The 15,969-nt window shown below is 45.4% G+C and overlaps 1 protein-coding gene across 1 annotated transcript in view; it reads right to left on the bottom strand.

Annotated features, from left to right (window-relative positions):
* Positions 1–15,969, bottom strand: part of lama5 (laminin, alpha 5) — a 319,972-nt gene that overhangs the window by 165,862 nt on the left and 138,141 nt on the right. Inside the window, exons 7-11 of the mRNA XM_086005633.1 lie at positions 11,037–11,152; positions 6,215–6,333; positions 4,729–4,819; positions 4,478–4,612; positions 1,518–1,577 (exon numbers count right to left, since the gene is read on the bottom strand). Coding sequence (XP_085861759.1) covers positions 1,518–1,577; positions 4,478–4,612; positions 4,729–4,819; positions 6,215–6,333; positions 11,037–11,152 — 521 coding nt within the window. The remainder of the gene's footprint in view (positions 1–1,517; positions 1,578–4,477; positions 4,613–4,728; positions 4,820–6,214; positions 6,334–11,036; positions 11,153–15,969) is intronic.

Genomic DNA, 15,969 nt, shown 5'->3' with positions numbered 1-15,969 from the left:
TGATTTTAGGGATCGGTTAGCATGCCGCTCCCTGCTTAATACGAGCAAATGTCTGCTCACCGGGAACAGAGCTGACAGCACTCGGAAGTCAAACTGTCTCTACTTGTTTTTTAATTCAGTTATGGGATGTGGGCATCGCTGGCAAGGTCAGCATTTATTGCCTATCCCTAATTTCGCTTGAGAAGGTGGCGGTGAGCCGCCTTCTTGAACCGCTGCAGTCCATGTGGTGAAGGTACTCCCACAGTGCTGTTCCAGAATTTTGACCCAGCGACGATGAAGGATCGGCGATATATTTCCAAGTCAGGATAGTGTGTGACTTGGAGGGGAACTTGGAGGTGGTGGTTTTCCCATGCACCTGCTGCCCTTGTCCTTATAGGTGGTAGAGGTCGCGGGTTTGGGAGGTGCTGCCGAAGAAGCCTTGGCGAGTTGCTGCAATGCATCTTGTAGATGGTACACACTGCAGCCATGGTACACCGGTGGTGGAGGGAGTGGATGTTTAAGGTGGTCGATGGGGTGCCAATCAAGCAGGCTGCTTCGTCCTGGATGGTGTCGAGCTTCTTGAGTGTTGTTGGAGGTGCTGTCATCCAGTGGAGAGTATTCCATCACACTCCTTACTTGTGCCTTGTAGCTGGTAGAAAGGCTCTGGGGAGTCAGGAGGTGAGACACTCGCCACAGAAAACCTAGCCTCTGATCTGCTCTTGTTGCCACAGTATTTATGTGGCTGGTCCAGTTAAGTTTCTGGTCAATGGTGACCCCTGGGATGTTGATGGTGGGGGATTTGGCGATGGTAATGCCATTGAATATCAAGGGGCAATTGTTAGATTCTCGCTTGTTGGAGATAGTCATTGCCTGGCACTTCTGTGGCGTGAATGTCACCTGCCACTTCTTAGCCCAAGCCTGAACATCGTCCAGGTCTTGTTGCATGCAGGCATGGACTGCTTCATTATCTGAGGAGTTGTGAATGGCGCTGAACACTGTGCAGTCATCAGCGAACATCCCCATTTCTGACCTTATGTTGGAGAGAAGGTCATTGATGAAGCAGCTGAAGATGGTTGGGCCTAGGACACTGCCCTGAAGAACTCCTACTGCTGCATTTAGTGAAGTCAGACACTCTTGGTGATAAAGAATCGAAAGGATTTACTCCTTCCCCCTTCTTTCTCCCACTCACACACAGCTCCAGATGACTGTAGAGCAATAACGGCATTCCTATTCTCTTCGCTAAAACCCACACTGTATATACATGCTCACACAAGCAGTACTGGGGCATGATTAAAGCAGCGAGAACTTAATTCACTTCAATCTCTCTAAGGCTGCCCAAGAGGAGATGATTCAGGTTGGGGCAGAGGTGGAGAGAAAGCCCTCACTATCCTTCTGATCCATGTGTGACTACCATTTTGTAATCTTTCCAGTCCCCTTCTCAACACCAGTGGATAAAACATAATTAAAGCTGCAATACTGTACGACAATCGAAACAAAGAACACAAGAAATTTTACACCTTAAAAGTCCAGTGACTTACTTATTATTTTTCCTACGTGAATCAGAGCCCCTGTGGATTGTGTGGGATCCATTGGCAAAGCTGTTGAACAAACACACAAGGTGAGTGGAATGCTCAATAATTTAATAAAACAAATTACTCATCAAAATACAGTCTAAAAACACACTCATCTGTTTAAAGTAAATTGCAGGGCAGCCCAGTTTCTGACAAATCTTTTATTTTAAACTTATTAAAAGTCTTTTCTTTAACAAAAGACCCATTTTTCAGCTTGACGTTTGGTTTGTAACCAGAGATCTAAAGTCTATCCTCCGGGCAGAGAGGATAAAAAAATTACAGTAAACAAAAGGGCGTTCTTGTTGTGTTCCCTCTAAAACCTGGTTTCAAATTGCCATTTGCCGAGGTTCAAGAACAGGTCAACCTGCCTGAATTCTTGGCTGGGATAGGTGCCTGGTAAAAATATATAAAATAATAATTGACAGCTATTTTTATTTTAAACCAGTCTGAACGTGCATAAAGAAAGAACTTGAATTTATATAGCACCTTTCACGACTTCTGGACGTCCCAAGCGCTTTACAGCCAATGAGGTACTTTTGAAGTGTAGTCACTGTTGTAATGTAGGAAACGCGGCAGCCAATTTGCGCACAGCAAGCTCCCACAAACAGCAATGTGATAATGACCAGAAAACCTGTTTTTTTTTTAGTGATGTTGACTGAGGAATAAATATTGTCCAAGACACTGGGGAGAACTCCCCTGCTCTTCTTCAGAATAGTGCCATAGGATCTTTTACGTCCACCTGAGAGAGCAGACAGGGCCTCGGTTTAACATCTCTTCTGAAAGACGGCACCTCCGACAGTGCAGCTCCCCCTCAACACTGCACTGGAGTGTCAGCCTAGATTTTTGTGCTCAAGTCTCTGGAGTGGGACTTGAACCCACAACCTTCTGACTTAGGCGAGGGTGCTACCCACTGAGCCACAGCTGACATTAGACATAAGATAGAAATAAGGGGCCTCCTGTTATCTATCTGCATACAATGTGCCGCATGCCTACACTGTTGCTGCATTAGTCCAACACATTGTGAATTCCACTCTGGCATTCCTACAGTACAGACATATTTGTGGCCCTTTTATGTCACAGAACAGTTTCCACTGGAAATCTTTGGTGCCAAACCTGCTCCATTTATACCGAAGGTCTGATGCCACAACTGAATAAACTCAAAGTCTGCACAGGTTCATTTTATGCAAAGTCGCATTCAGCTGGTCTGGATCCAGAACCAAAGGGGTAAACTCAACGACGAGTGCCACTGTTGGTATTTTTGGGAAGAGGCAGGAGATGAAATCCCTGCTCTAGGAGGGGTTTATTGCCATCAGGTGTCAGCCTTTGCTCAGTGGTAGCATTCTCACTTCTGAGTCAGAAGGTCATGGGCTCGAGCCTCGTTCCAGAGCCTGACACTTCAGTGCAATACGAGAGGGAATGCTGTACTGTCAGATGTGCCGTCTTTTGGATGAAACGTTAAACCGACGCCCCGTCTGCATTTTCAGATGGACGTAAAAGATCGTATAGCACCTTTTGAAGAGCAGGTGAGTTTTCTTGGTATTCTAGATAACATCTATCCCTCAACCAACACTACAAAAACCAGATTACCAGATCATTATCTTACGGCTGTTTGTGGGATCTTGCTGTGTGAAACTTGGCTGCCGCTCTTCCCTAAATGACACTCGCGACTACACTTCAAAAAGTACCTCATTGGCTATGAAATGCTTTGGGACATCTTGAGGTGGTGAAAGGCGCTAAATAAATGCAAGTTCTTTTTTTCTACCAGAGGATACCAGAGGGGGCATTAAGAGGCCTTCTAAGGCTGCTGTAAAACCAGGAAAAACAATTGGTTGGATTTTACCTCTCGTGCGACCTAGGGGTGGGACAGCTTCCTTCTGGGTTCCGATCCCACCCCCAACGCTATTTTGCGTCAATAGGCCTTGTTAAGCCCGCCCTGCGGTGTCAGATGACGTCAGTTGATGACGCATTCGCTGCTGCTTTTCTTAAAGGGGCCACGCTCAATTTTTTTTGACAGGTGATTTTTCAGTGTTTGACAGCACTCTACAAAGGTGAGCCCTTGCACCCAGACTCTCCAGTGACTCCCTCCTAAGGCTAGAACAGATGGTAGCTGCAGGTGAGGTTACAGAAGCGATCTGTCACTGGTGAGAGAGGGTCTCCTAATGAGGTGGGACTACACAAACAATTCAAAACTTGTCACCTACAGAAAAGTCTAAATACATTTAAAATGATTTTCCCAACATTTTCTTACCTCTGAAACTAACCAGTGTACCATTGGATCCTTCACACCACTTCTGCAGTTGTCATCAATGAAGAAACATTACACTGCACGCCACACTTACCCTGGCGTAGTGTCCGGACATCGGGAAGCCTGCAGTAGACCTGCCAAAATTGCAAAAAGCCTCTTAACTGCCTGTTAGCAACCTGTTAACAAGCAGTTAAGTGGCTATAAACCTCTTCCCGCTGCTAGGTGTCGGGTCCATGCGTAAATCGGGGACTCGACACCTGTGAAGATTGATTGGAGGTGGGATGACAGCGGATTTCTGACCCACTGTCAATCTTTGCTATTTTGCCAGATGTCCCACCTCCAAACCCGCCCCCTGAGCGCCGGTAAAATTCCGGCCAATGAGTGGGAATCAGAAATTCAAACTGTGTTGGGCCGAACCAAACTGTGTATAAATCACAGTAGAGGGGACTAAGGACCTTTTATATACATCTGCACCTGTGTGGCTCAACCTGGTGTGGACTCCTGAAAATGCTGCTGTGAACCCTCCACATCGCATTCATTTAGTTCCACCTTAAAATGCTGCCTTTAACAGAAAACATACATAGGATATAGAGCCCAGAAACAGGCCACTCGGCCCGACCAGTCCATGCCGTAAATCTCAATAATTAATGAAAAGACCAAGCCCTGTATTGGTCATACTTACGGTAACAGTTGGGGAAGCCGTGGTATCGGTCCGCACAGTGGTCACAGTCCTCGCCAGCGTAATTGTACTTACAGTAACACCGGCCCGTGATATCCTCACAGGCATCTTCTGTGAACTCGGAATTGCAATTACAAGCTGGAACAACATGACACACATCAGTTCAAGTGCTGCTTTCCACCATCACCGGCCCCCCCCCCTCCCCGCCCCACCAAGAAATATTATAAATAAATGATGTAATGAATAAAACTTACGAATGCAAGCCTCCACAGAATCGGCCGGCTCATTGGGTGCCCGATAATATCCGTGCACACAATGCCCGCAGTTGACCCCAGCAGTGTTGTGCTTGAAGATGAAACAGGGAAATAATTTAACAATTAAAATGTTATTGTGTGCGCATTTAACTCCACACCCAATCCAGCAGAAAGTTGTAGAAAATGACCAACGGGAAAGTCTTTTTGGGTTTTTATCTTCTCTAATTTTGCCGCCATTCTCAGAAGCTGCTCAGTCATGCTCAGCGTTTGGTCCTTCTCGTGCCTTATGCAAGTTGCCATTTTACATATAATGAGCGGAAGCAGCAAGCATTGGCCAGCTACCTCTCAATTTATTTTGAATTCTGAAGCCAGCGCTTTATTGTCGACTTCCCTGCCCGGTGCTGGTTTTGCTGGGCCCCACATATCCTGCAGCTAGTCTCTTCCAGCGTGACCCCGAGCTTCCGGTCGCCTGTCACTTTAATTCTCCGCTCCACTCCCACTCTGATCTCTCCATCCTCGGCCTCTTACACTGTTCCAACGAAGCTCAACATAAACTCGAGGAACAGCGCCTCTTCTTTCAATTAGGCACTTTACAGCCTTCTGGACTCAACAGCGAGCTCAACTATTTCAGACCATAACCTCGGCCCCTATATTTGCTTCCCCTTTTTTTCCCTCACATGGCAGCTGTTGATCATTCTGCCATCCATTTACAACTCATCTAGAGTCATCTTTTGTTTCTTAACTTGTCCCATTACCATCTCCTTTTGCCTTGCACCATCATCCCTTTTGCCTTTTAATCTCTCCAGCCTTCCATCCTATCACAGTCCCTCCCCCTTTGTTCTTTCCTCCCCGCCTTCCTGTCCCTGCCCCTGCACGTGCTTAAAAATCTGTTACTTCTCTAAACTTTTCCAGTTCTGATGAACGGTCATCGACCCGAAACGTTAACTCTGTTTCTCTCTCCTCGATGCTGCCTGGCCTGCTGAGTGTTTCCAGCATTTTCTGTTGTTAATCCATGAATGGACAAGCAAGGGGTGTGCCTGAGTAGTCTGGGGATGACTCTCCTTTCAGTTCTTTTTTCTCTTGTGAGATGGCACTAGACCTCCATCCATGACTGCCTGTAGCAGTGAGGCTGGGATTGGGAACTGGGGTGTCCCGTTGCCATGGCACTGCACCGTGGTGCCCTGACGTCCTGAGCTATCGGGCCACTTTGAACTTTGCCAGAGTTCAAATTTTCAACCTTTTTCAGGTGCCTTCCCTAGTAATGATTAGTACACCGTCCCTTTTAATGGTACAGCGTTTGTGTTTATTTGAAGTTAGTTTATCAAAAGCACGCAGTGACTGAATTTTTATAAAATCTCATCTTAACAAAATGTTAAATGATTTGAACCAACTGTAGTGAAAAGCTAAACGGCAAACCTCACACAGATGCCTCATTTGTAAAAACAGAATCAATCACAAGTAGTCTGTATAAAATGCAGATACTTACCTGACAATTAATACAGACACCACCACCTTCAAATTGGCCATTGTGATTCAAGCTCCCTTTACGTTGTTCGACCGCAGGGTCAAACACACATTCAAATGCATGGCCGTTGCAGTTGCAGGCTACGGGATGAATATTAAAAGATGAATGATTCATTAACTCAGGCTGCCTTCTGCAGAAAGTCCAACATCCATGCACCTGATAAGGTGCATTGCACAACTGCATGGCTCACAGTTAAAAAAAAGGTCCTTATTCATTGCATACAATGAGAAACCATTCCGGTATCTTAGGTTATTGCTAATTACATGTGTAGAGCACAACAAAATCATATGGCATATTTAAAGCTGCATTTTCTCAGATTATTAAGAAAAGGACATACAGTACTGTAATACATTTGTGTATTAACCGCTGTGGTGGTAATCTGGCAGAGTGGATTGCCCACCCCTTTAGAAAACCCGCCTGATTTTCATTCCTTTGAAATCAGTGGAATGAAAATCACATGGATTATACAAAAGGCAAAGGATCCACTCCGCTATTTAACCACCCAGGTGATGAAGGTGAAAAGCGACCCCAGTAATGAGTGCAGTTCACTCATTCCAGCGGTTTTAGGCCTCACTAATACCAACCCAGCTACAGTAAAAGTCCTCTCAAAAAAGTAACCTGGAACAATCCTGCAAACCACCCCCTGTACCCCTCCCCGCAAAAGACAAACATTCGATTGGCTAGGAAATCAGCGTTCACAATTATTAACTGAGCCCAAAGTGGCAGATTGGGGAAAGTCTGTGGAAATTTGGTAATCCATAAAGAAAAACTAAGAGAGATCTGCAGAACGGTAGAGACTCATTCAACGGTTTTGGTCGCCTTATCTGAGGAAGGATGTTCTTGCCATGGAGGGAGTGCAGCGAAGATTCACCAGACTGATACCTGGGATGGCAGGAATGAGGTATGAGGAGAGATTGGGTCGATTGGGCTTATACTCACTGGAGTTTAGAAGAATGAGAGGGGATCTCATTGAAATTTATAAAATGCTAACAGGACTAGACAGACTAGATGCAAGAAGGATGTTCCCAATGGCGGGGGAGTCCAGAACCGGGGGTCACAATCTAAGGATAAAGGGGTAAGCCATATAGGACTGAGATGAGGAGGAATTTCTTCACCCAGAGAGTGGTGAACCTGTGGAATTCTCTACCACAGAAGGCAGCTGAGGCCAATTCATTAAATATATTCAAGAAGGAGTTGGATATATTTCTTAAGGCCAAAGGGATCAAGGGATATGGAGAGAAGGCAGGGACAGGGTACTGAGTTTGGATGATGAGTCATGATCTCATTGAATGGCGGAGCAGGCTTGAGGGGCCGAATGGCCTACTCCTGCTCCTATCTTTCTATGAGAGTAAATGTAGTGAGACTTGTGCCTACTTGAAGACCCAAACTTTGTCTTGTAAAATCTTAGCCTACCTGCTCTTTTAGATTTTAAGTTGGCAGTTCAATGGCTAGATTTTGACCTCCATTGACTGTCACTTACACCAGTTGCAATGTAAAGGAAAGGGGGAGAATGGGTACCTAGCTCAAACTTCACCTTGAGCAGAGCCAGTTCATTCCTAACAACTTAAAAAATATATAACTATGGGGCCGATCATCCTCTCCAAGTGCTGACCAGGAGCACTGTGCATCAGAAGTGGACTCCGCCTGGCCTAAGTTAAATAAGAGGACCACACACTAGGCACATAGGAGAGCACTACTGGGTGTGGGCCATAAAGGAGAGGAAATCTGGGTACATCCTGGGTCCTAAAGGCACCAATACCATTAAAGGGACAGCGATAGTTGAAGTCTAATAGGGAGAGCCAGATTTTTTTTGAAAATAATGGGGTTGAATTATTATCTGGACACTTTCTGATGAAGAATGGCAAGTTTTTAAATGAATGCATGTGTGCCAAAAGTTGCACGTTAGTGATCTTTTGGTTTACTCAAAGGCTCCGTCCCCCTGAATGAGTGCGTGCTGCTGTGACATGGCTGGGATGGCAGCAACATCCCAAGCAGCCGGATGCCTCTACAGTCTGTCTTGGAGGAACCTGATAAGAGGGTGGCACCACAGTGGCAAGCAGTAGGTGGTGGAACGGGGATTAGTGTGGGTGAGGAAGAGCAGGAGGGAGCTAGATTGACTGTGATGCTTCTCTTTTTACTCTGGTTAGCGTGGAACACTTTCCCAGTCAAGAGGCCAAAAATTTAAGACCTCTATTGGTAACACCAGCCTGGCCCTTAAGACAGCACCTAAAAGGCATTTCTGGGTGGAACCGCACCAGGTTTTTCTGGGGGGGCAGTGTGCCCCTGAACTGCAGCTGGTGCTATTAGAGGAGGTTGGAGCGCAAAGGTCTTGGACAAGACTTCACACTGGCTGCACCCTCTTCAGGTGATCAACACATGAAAAGCTGTAGAGGAAGTTTGTGTGCAGTGCTATTCAGAAGCAAAGGAGGTTAGCACCCATTATTCCTCTGCATTGCACCCATTCGTGTGGGTGTTACTTGGTAGCTGTCCAGCACAGTTCGGGATTTTCACAGGTTACTGAGGAAAAAATGTGAACTGTACCTCTCTCCATTATGAAGTAAGACAATATAATACATGGCAAAACATCATAGGCTGAAATCAATTATACTGGGTATGACACATTGGTTGGCAAAGCATTGCACTGATGTACAACTCCTGGGGTTCACAGGTTATTACAAAGAAAAGCAGAAAGGGAAACCAATGCACTGAATCTTAAAGGGCTTTATTTCTGCATGCAATGTACCATTTAAAAAATGTTCTTTAGTTGCTTTTAACTAATAGTAACTTAATGGTGAAGCACTGGTAACCAATCTGCTTAACTGTCAAATTATTAACAACTAATCCTTTCACTAATAATACCGACTTGCTTTGCAGGTTAATGCTCACTCAGGTTAGTTACTAGAATATCTGCTGACTTTACTGGTAAGTTAATGAATCTCAAGAAGCAAACAAGTGAGCGGGCAATTAAAACATGAGGATAAATAAAGCAAATCCATTGTTTTCACATGGCTGTGTATATCCGCTTCTTTATTTGCACTGAATAAACACAAGCACAAAGAGCAGAGGCATGCCTCTTTATCAGACACTCGGAACAGGTAGTTTAAGATTAATGCTCTCAACTGAAAGCGAAGTAGTCAACAACACTAGAAAGCTCTGAACTATGAATGACCTCACTAACAACAGTGCCACCTACAAACAGGACCAGGAGGTAGACTCCACCTGGTGGGATGTGGCTCAGAGAGGCAGTGATAGCAGCAAAGGGCTAAAGCCACAGACAGCCCAGAGAGCAATGAGCCTCTGAATACAATGAAAGAATGGATTTGAGAAAAAAATCGAAAAGGAAACATGAATGAAACCGATCTGTACACTCGCTGAGTCAAGGGGGGGGAGGAGGATTTGGAAGTGGGCTCAACAAGTAAACTGGAAGTTAAAATCAATCACCCCCGATCCAGTTAGTCGTGTGTTTTACCCCTAGTGGAGACTGGCACAGTACAGGACATCACACCAGTGACAGTGAATTATTCCATGGAATTATGCAAGTGAGGATGTTTCCACTGATGGGTGAGACTAGAACTAGGGGGCATAATCTAAGAATAAGGGGCTGCCCTTTCAAAACTGAGATGAGGAGAAACTTCTTCACTCAGAGGGTAGTAAATCTATGGAATTTGCTACCCCAGAGAGCTGTGGAAGCTGCAACATTAAATAAATTTAAAATGGAGATAGACAGTTTCCTAGCAGATAAGGGAATTAGGGGTTACGGGGAGAGGGCAGGGAAGTGGACGTGAGTCTAGATTTGGATCAGCCATGATCCTATTGAATGGCGGAGCAGGCCCGAGGGGCCGTATGGCCTACTCCTGCTCCTACTTCTTATGTTCTTATGTTCTTATGTAACATTCCCAAGAGGTGAGGTGACATTCAGCGGAAAGTGTGAGGTTATGCACTTTGGCAGAAAAAATCAAAGAGCAAGTTATTATCTAAATGGAGAGAAACTGCAAAGTGCTACAGTACAAAGGGATCTGGGGGTCCTGGTGCATGAAACACAAAAAGTTAGTATGCAGGTGCAGCAGGTGATCAGGAAGGCCAATGGAATCTTGGCTTTTATTGCAAGGGGGATGGAGTATAAAAACAGGGAAGTCTTGCTGCAGTTATACAGGGTATTGGTGAGGCCACACCTGGAATACTGCGTGCAGTTTTGGTTTCCATATTTAAGAAAAGATATACTTGCTCTCGAGGCGGTTCAGAGAAGGTTCACTCGGTTGATTCCAGAGATGAGGGGGTTGACGTATGAGGAAAGGTTGAGTAGGTTGGGACTCTACTCATTGGAGTTCAGAAGAATGAGAGGCGATCTTATCGAAACATATAAGATTGTGAGGGGGCTTGATCGGGTGGATGCGGTGAGGATGTTTCCACTGATGGGTGAGATTAGAACTAGGGGGCATAATCTTAGAATAAGGGGCTGCCCTTTCAAAACTGAGATGAGGAGAAACTTCTTCACTCAGAGGGTAGTAAATCTATGGAATTTGCTACCCCAGAGAGCTGTGGAAGCTGCAACATTAAATACATTTAAAATTGAGATAGACATTTTCCTAGCAGATAAGGGAATTAGGGGTTACGGGGAGCGGGCAGTGAAGTGGACGTGAGTCTAGATTCAGATCAGCCATGATCCTATTGAATGGCGGAGCAGGCCCGAGGGGCCGTATGGCCTACTCCTGCTCCTATTTCTTATGTTCTTATGTTTAAATACACAGTTTTTGGGATACTAAAATTTCATTAAAGTACGTACGTTCGCATTCATTTGCACTGTCTGTTGTAGCTGGTTTCCAAGGTAGCTGATTGTATCCAGGGCAACACCGATCGCATGACCCTCCACAGGTGTTGTGCTGACAATCACACTGAAGTCTGGGAATATGAGATATAAATGATTTTGAGTTACATACACACCAATAAACTGCTGAGTCTCTTTCACTGTTAATTATTGTGAGGTGCTGAATACAGCATACTCGTCACTGGGCAACAACACAAGATCAAAATCTTAGAAATAAGAAGGAACCTGTATTTATACAGCACTTCATCACCCGTCTCAGTAATGTCCCAAAGTGCTTCATATTGAATGAATTCCGTTGTACAGTGATTGTTGTTACATAGGTTAATTCACTAGTCTTTGAATAGTGACCTGGGATTGGCAGGATAAGCGCACCAACGTCAAGTGTTCTTTCTCAAGCCAACATCCCCAGCATCGAAGCTCTGACCACGCTCAATCAGCTCCGATGGACGGGTCACATTGTCCGTCTGCCCGATACGAGACTCCCAAAACAAGCGCTCTACTCGGAGCTCCGGCACGGCAAGAGAGCCCCAGGTGGGCAGAGGAAACGCTTCAAGGACACCCTCAAAAGCCTCCTTGAAAAAGTGTAACATCCCCACCGACACCTGGGAATCCCTGGCCCAAGACCGCACAAAGTGGAGGAGAAGCATCCGGGAAGGCGCCGAACACCTCGAGTGTCTTCGCCGGGAGCAAGCGGAAGCCAAGCGCAGGCAGCGCAAGGAGCGTACGTCAACCCAAGCACCCCACCCACCCGCCCCTTCAACCACCGTCTGCCCCACCTGTGACAGAGACTGTAGGTCCCGCATTGGACTAATCAGTCACATGCGAGCTCATTTTTAATGTGGAAGCAAGTCATCCTCGGTTCCGAGGGACTGCCTAAGAGAGAAGAGAAGAGGATCTTTAGAGCCAGAAGGTTGTGGGTTCACTGTCCCACTCCAGGGACTTGAGCACATAAAGCTAGGCTGACACGCCAGTGCAGTGCTGAGGGAGTGCTGCACTGTCGGAGGTGCCGTCTTTCGGATGAGATGTTAAACCCAGGCCCCGTCTGCTCTCTCAAGTGGATGTAAAAGATCCCATGGCACTATTTCAAAGAAGAGCAGGGGAGTTCTCCCCGGTGTCCTGGCCAATATTTATCCCTCAATCAACATAACAAAAACAGATTATCTGGTCATTATCACATTGCTGTTTGTGGGAGATTGCTGTGTGCAAACTGGCTGCCGCGTTTCTCCACTTTAATTTCTGCCCAATTCTTTCATCCGCACAACCGTTAAGCAAGGCTCTGCATTGAATGAGTCATTTAACTCTTCAGCTCACGAAAGCGGTAAAGTAACTAGTTCTGCCGAGATGATGAATGGAACTCTTCAGCCCTCAACTTGCATCTCAGTAAACACATAAACGGTCTGCACTCCTACATTTGTACATTTGCAGTGGACGAGGACAAACTAAAGTCATAGACACGGCACTACATCAAGCAGTATTTATGTGGGAGCCGAGCTCCATTTTATTTTCTCATTTATAATGCAAGCATAAGCTGTGTGGGCTTTAAAGTTAATACTTAAACATCTGTTCATAATCAAAGACTTTCTGTTCAGGGGTTCCCCCCCCCGCCAGACAAGCTGAATGATTAGCGTTTCATCTTTGTTTTTGACACAAGTAAAGGTGTTACCAGTGACAATTTGCAAACACTGCACCTTAAAGAATAATGTTCTGGGCGGGGGGTGGGGGGGTAGAGAGGAGATTAAAGGGCTCAACTTGAAAAGCGCATTTAAGGTACAATGAAGTTAACTGTACCTCACATTAAAAGCCTGTGTCTTCTGGCTCTTTACTGCCACACCCATCTCAAAGAGATCCACACTTTGAATAAACGGTCCCGTAAGCATTTACAGGAACTGCAAATGTAGCTACGGTAGTATAGAACAAGAGCATCTCGCGCACCAAAGCAGAGGCAATCCATGTGACTCCACTTCAAGTCTTAGCTCCGACCATCTCCCTTGTAAACAGTGTGCGGACTTGAAAGCGCCATCACTAGAAAAAAAGGATCCTGGCGGCATTATCCATGCCAATTAGTTTAGAAAGGGGATGGCGGAGCTAATATAATTCCACTTTTACAAAAGATTTACCACCCAGGGTTCCAATTTTTGACAAAACAAACATTTGATTAACATTCACAGTCAGGATCGACATTTTTATATGTACAGTCCCCACCACTGACACCATCCACACTGATCACAGACAGCTGCCTATAGCGGGTAAATGGCGCTAACCATTTGCTAGTACCGTAGGAGTCAATTACAAAAGACGCGGTTTTATTTAGCGTGTTTGCTATTTCGCGCAGTTCACTAATTACAGATTTAAAAGCTCCGCCGATTTCAGCAAAGCCAGGTCTGCATTGTGCTTCAATCAGCTGTTTGCACTTTTAACATATTATTATGGTTTTACCGTCCACTGCATACGGTGGGCAAATCACGTTAGCACGAAGGCGCCCGCTATATTGCTGAGTAAGCACTGAGTAAATTGGCAATGCACTGATTTCAGGATGACCTGCATTAAAAGAAAATATTTCTGAACAATGCAAACCTCCAGTTTTGGAACCAAATCTGATGGGTTTGTTAAATTCAGTTAGGTATCTTTGATTAAAATATTTAATTGCCCAATATCATCCATTGCAGGGTTGAGGGGCTGTATTGGCTGTTCCTGTGTAAACTGCAGTTGATTAAAAGGTGCAATCGCAACTTGGGATTTTCTGGCCGCAGACTCTCGCTGATGCCGAGGGTCAGTTTGTTCAAGCCAGCAATACACAAACCACATTGTTGGTAGCTAGTTTGCCTGTGGCCAGAATAAATGGCATCAAATGCAATCAAAAGCAGCCATTTACATCTACACCATCAGCAGAAAAAACCCACCTTGTCGAGCGTCACTCTACTTGCATCACTTTGTTTCAACTACAGTGCTGCCACTAAAGTTAAGGCTGTCATCTTAAATCCAGCACCAGACTCATTCTGGCATTAATGACTTCAACTGAAGGGAGCTTGTGCGCTAGAGTCAATACAGACTTCAGGCTCAGGCAAGTGTTCGGGTCATAGCTTTTAATACAAATATACAAGAATGTTTAATTGCCAGCACTGCACGAATAGCAGAGGATAAACACAAGTGGAGCAGTCTAGTACACGCTTCTGTTTTTACTGTGCAGCTTAGAACAAGGCGCACATACAGCACCTTGACAAAGAGTCACTGCACTCTTTTAACTTGGTCAATAAAAAAGCTGAACTTAATCAGAACCCCAATGGGGTAGATTTGGACTCTGTGCAGTAGTATAAAACGGGCGATAGTGGGTCAGGAGCCCGCTTTACATCTCTCCCGCTTTACACGACCAATGGCTTTGGCAATTCGCTATCACCCGTTTTACATTAGTGCACAAAGACAAAATGACCGCCCAATCAGTGAGCAGGTTGGCTTTTGTTCGTATAGCATGGAAGCCTAAATGCTCTTTGATTTTAAATCCAACGGGATTTATCTATCAATGGCTACAGTGAATGATCTGGCCGGTACTTGGAATGGGAACCCGAGTTGAGTCAGGCGGCACATCCTGTTTAACCCAACTCTTAGAATGGTAGCTCCTGGATCATTCATTATAACTTCATTAGACCCTCTCCAGAACAATAAAAAAGTTTTTTCTTCTTGTTTAAGTCGTGTTACATGCCTCTTGTGCCCATCACTCATCACTTGTGCTTGTTTATATAACAGAACCACCTCGAGTACAGGAAGTTCTGTAATATGTGGGGGGTGGGTGCCGGTGTGGTGGAATCTGCTCCACTTCCATTGTAGGGTGGATTCCACAGCACAACAGACAAATAAATGAGGCTTGGATCTGTGCAGAGTGACAGGTAGTAAAGCGCACTGTCATTTTAATTCACCGCTCCATTCCCACTTGGACCTCACCGTCCTTGGCCTCTTGTATTGTTCCACGGAAGCTCAATGTAAACTCGAGGAACAGCACCTCATCTTCCGATTAGGCACTCTGCAGCCTTCCGGACTCAATATCGAGTTCAACAATTTCAGATCATAACCTCGGCCCCTATTACACATTTTTTCTTTTAATTTTTCCACTCCTTCCCCCCCCCCCTTTCCTTTTGTTTCTCTCTCACACCTGGCAGCTATCTCTTGCCCTGCCAGTACACTTTACACCTAATCTCAGCCTATTACCATCTCGTCTAGCTCTTTTGTTTCTTTCACTTCTTTTGTCCGATCGCAGCCCTGCCTTCGATCTATTTTCTTTTCTTTCCAGTTTTGAAGAAGGGTTCGACCCGAAACGTCAACTCAAATTTCTCTCCACGGATGTTGCCTGACCTGCTGAGTTTTTCCAGCAGCTTCTGTTGTTATTTCGGATTTCCAACATCTGCAGTATTTTGCTATCGCACTGTTGGCTTGCTCAGGCAAGCTGAACCAGAAGCAAATGATGGGGCAAAGCCTCCGCAATAGCTGCTTGCACTGCTCCGTCAGGGCTGCTGCCTCAGGAGGCGCCAACAAGGGCAGTTCTTTCCCTCTGAACTTCACAGATTCACTTAAATTACAGCCCTGCTAGCAAAGTCGGGATTTGCCAGTGCATTGTGCAGCCTTACTTGCATAAATAGTGCCACTGCACCTTCAGCCTGCTGTCAGATCACAATATCAATGGATCTCTGGGGGCTCCAAACACAATAATTCATAACTCACTTTTTAAATGAACCGTGGGGCTTTTCTTCACCTTGTTCTTACTCTCCAGGAAGTGCTCATTTCCTATAACTGCCCATTATGTGAACTTTGACAGCCCATGCGCTTTACAGCTGTTTCCCCTGTTGTCATGTTAATTAAATCCCAGCTGTTTTTACTCTAATCACCATTTGATTCAGTTTAC

Source organism: Somniosus microcephalus, chromosome 13, assembly GCF_052327205.1.
Source record: "Somniosus microcephalus isolate GS21.2 chromosome 13, FLI_Smic_1.0, whole genome shotgun sequence".
NCBI lineage: Eukaryota > Metazoa > Chordata > Chondrichthyes > Squaliformes > Somniosidae > Somniosus > Somniosus microcephalus.
This window is presented reverse-complemented; position numbering and strand designations above follow the sequence as displayed.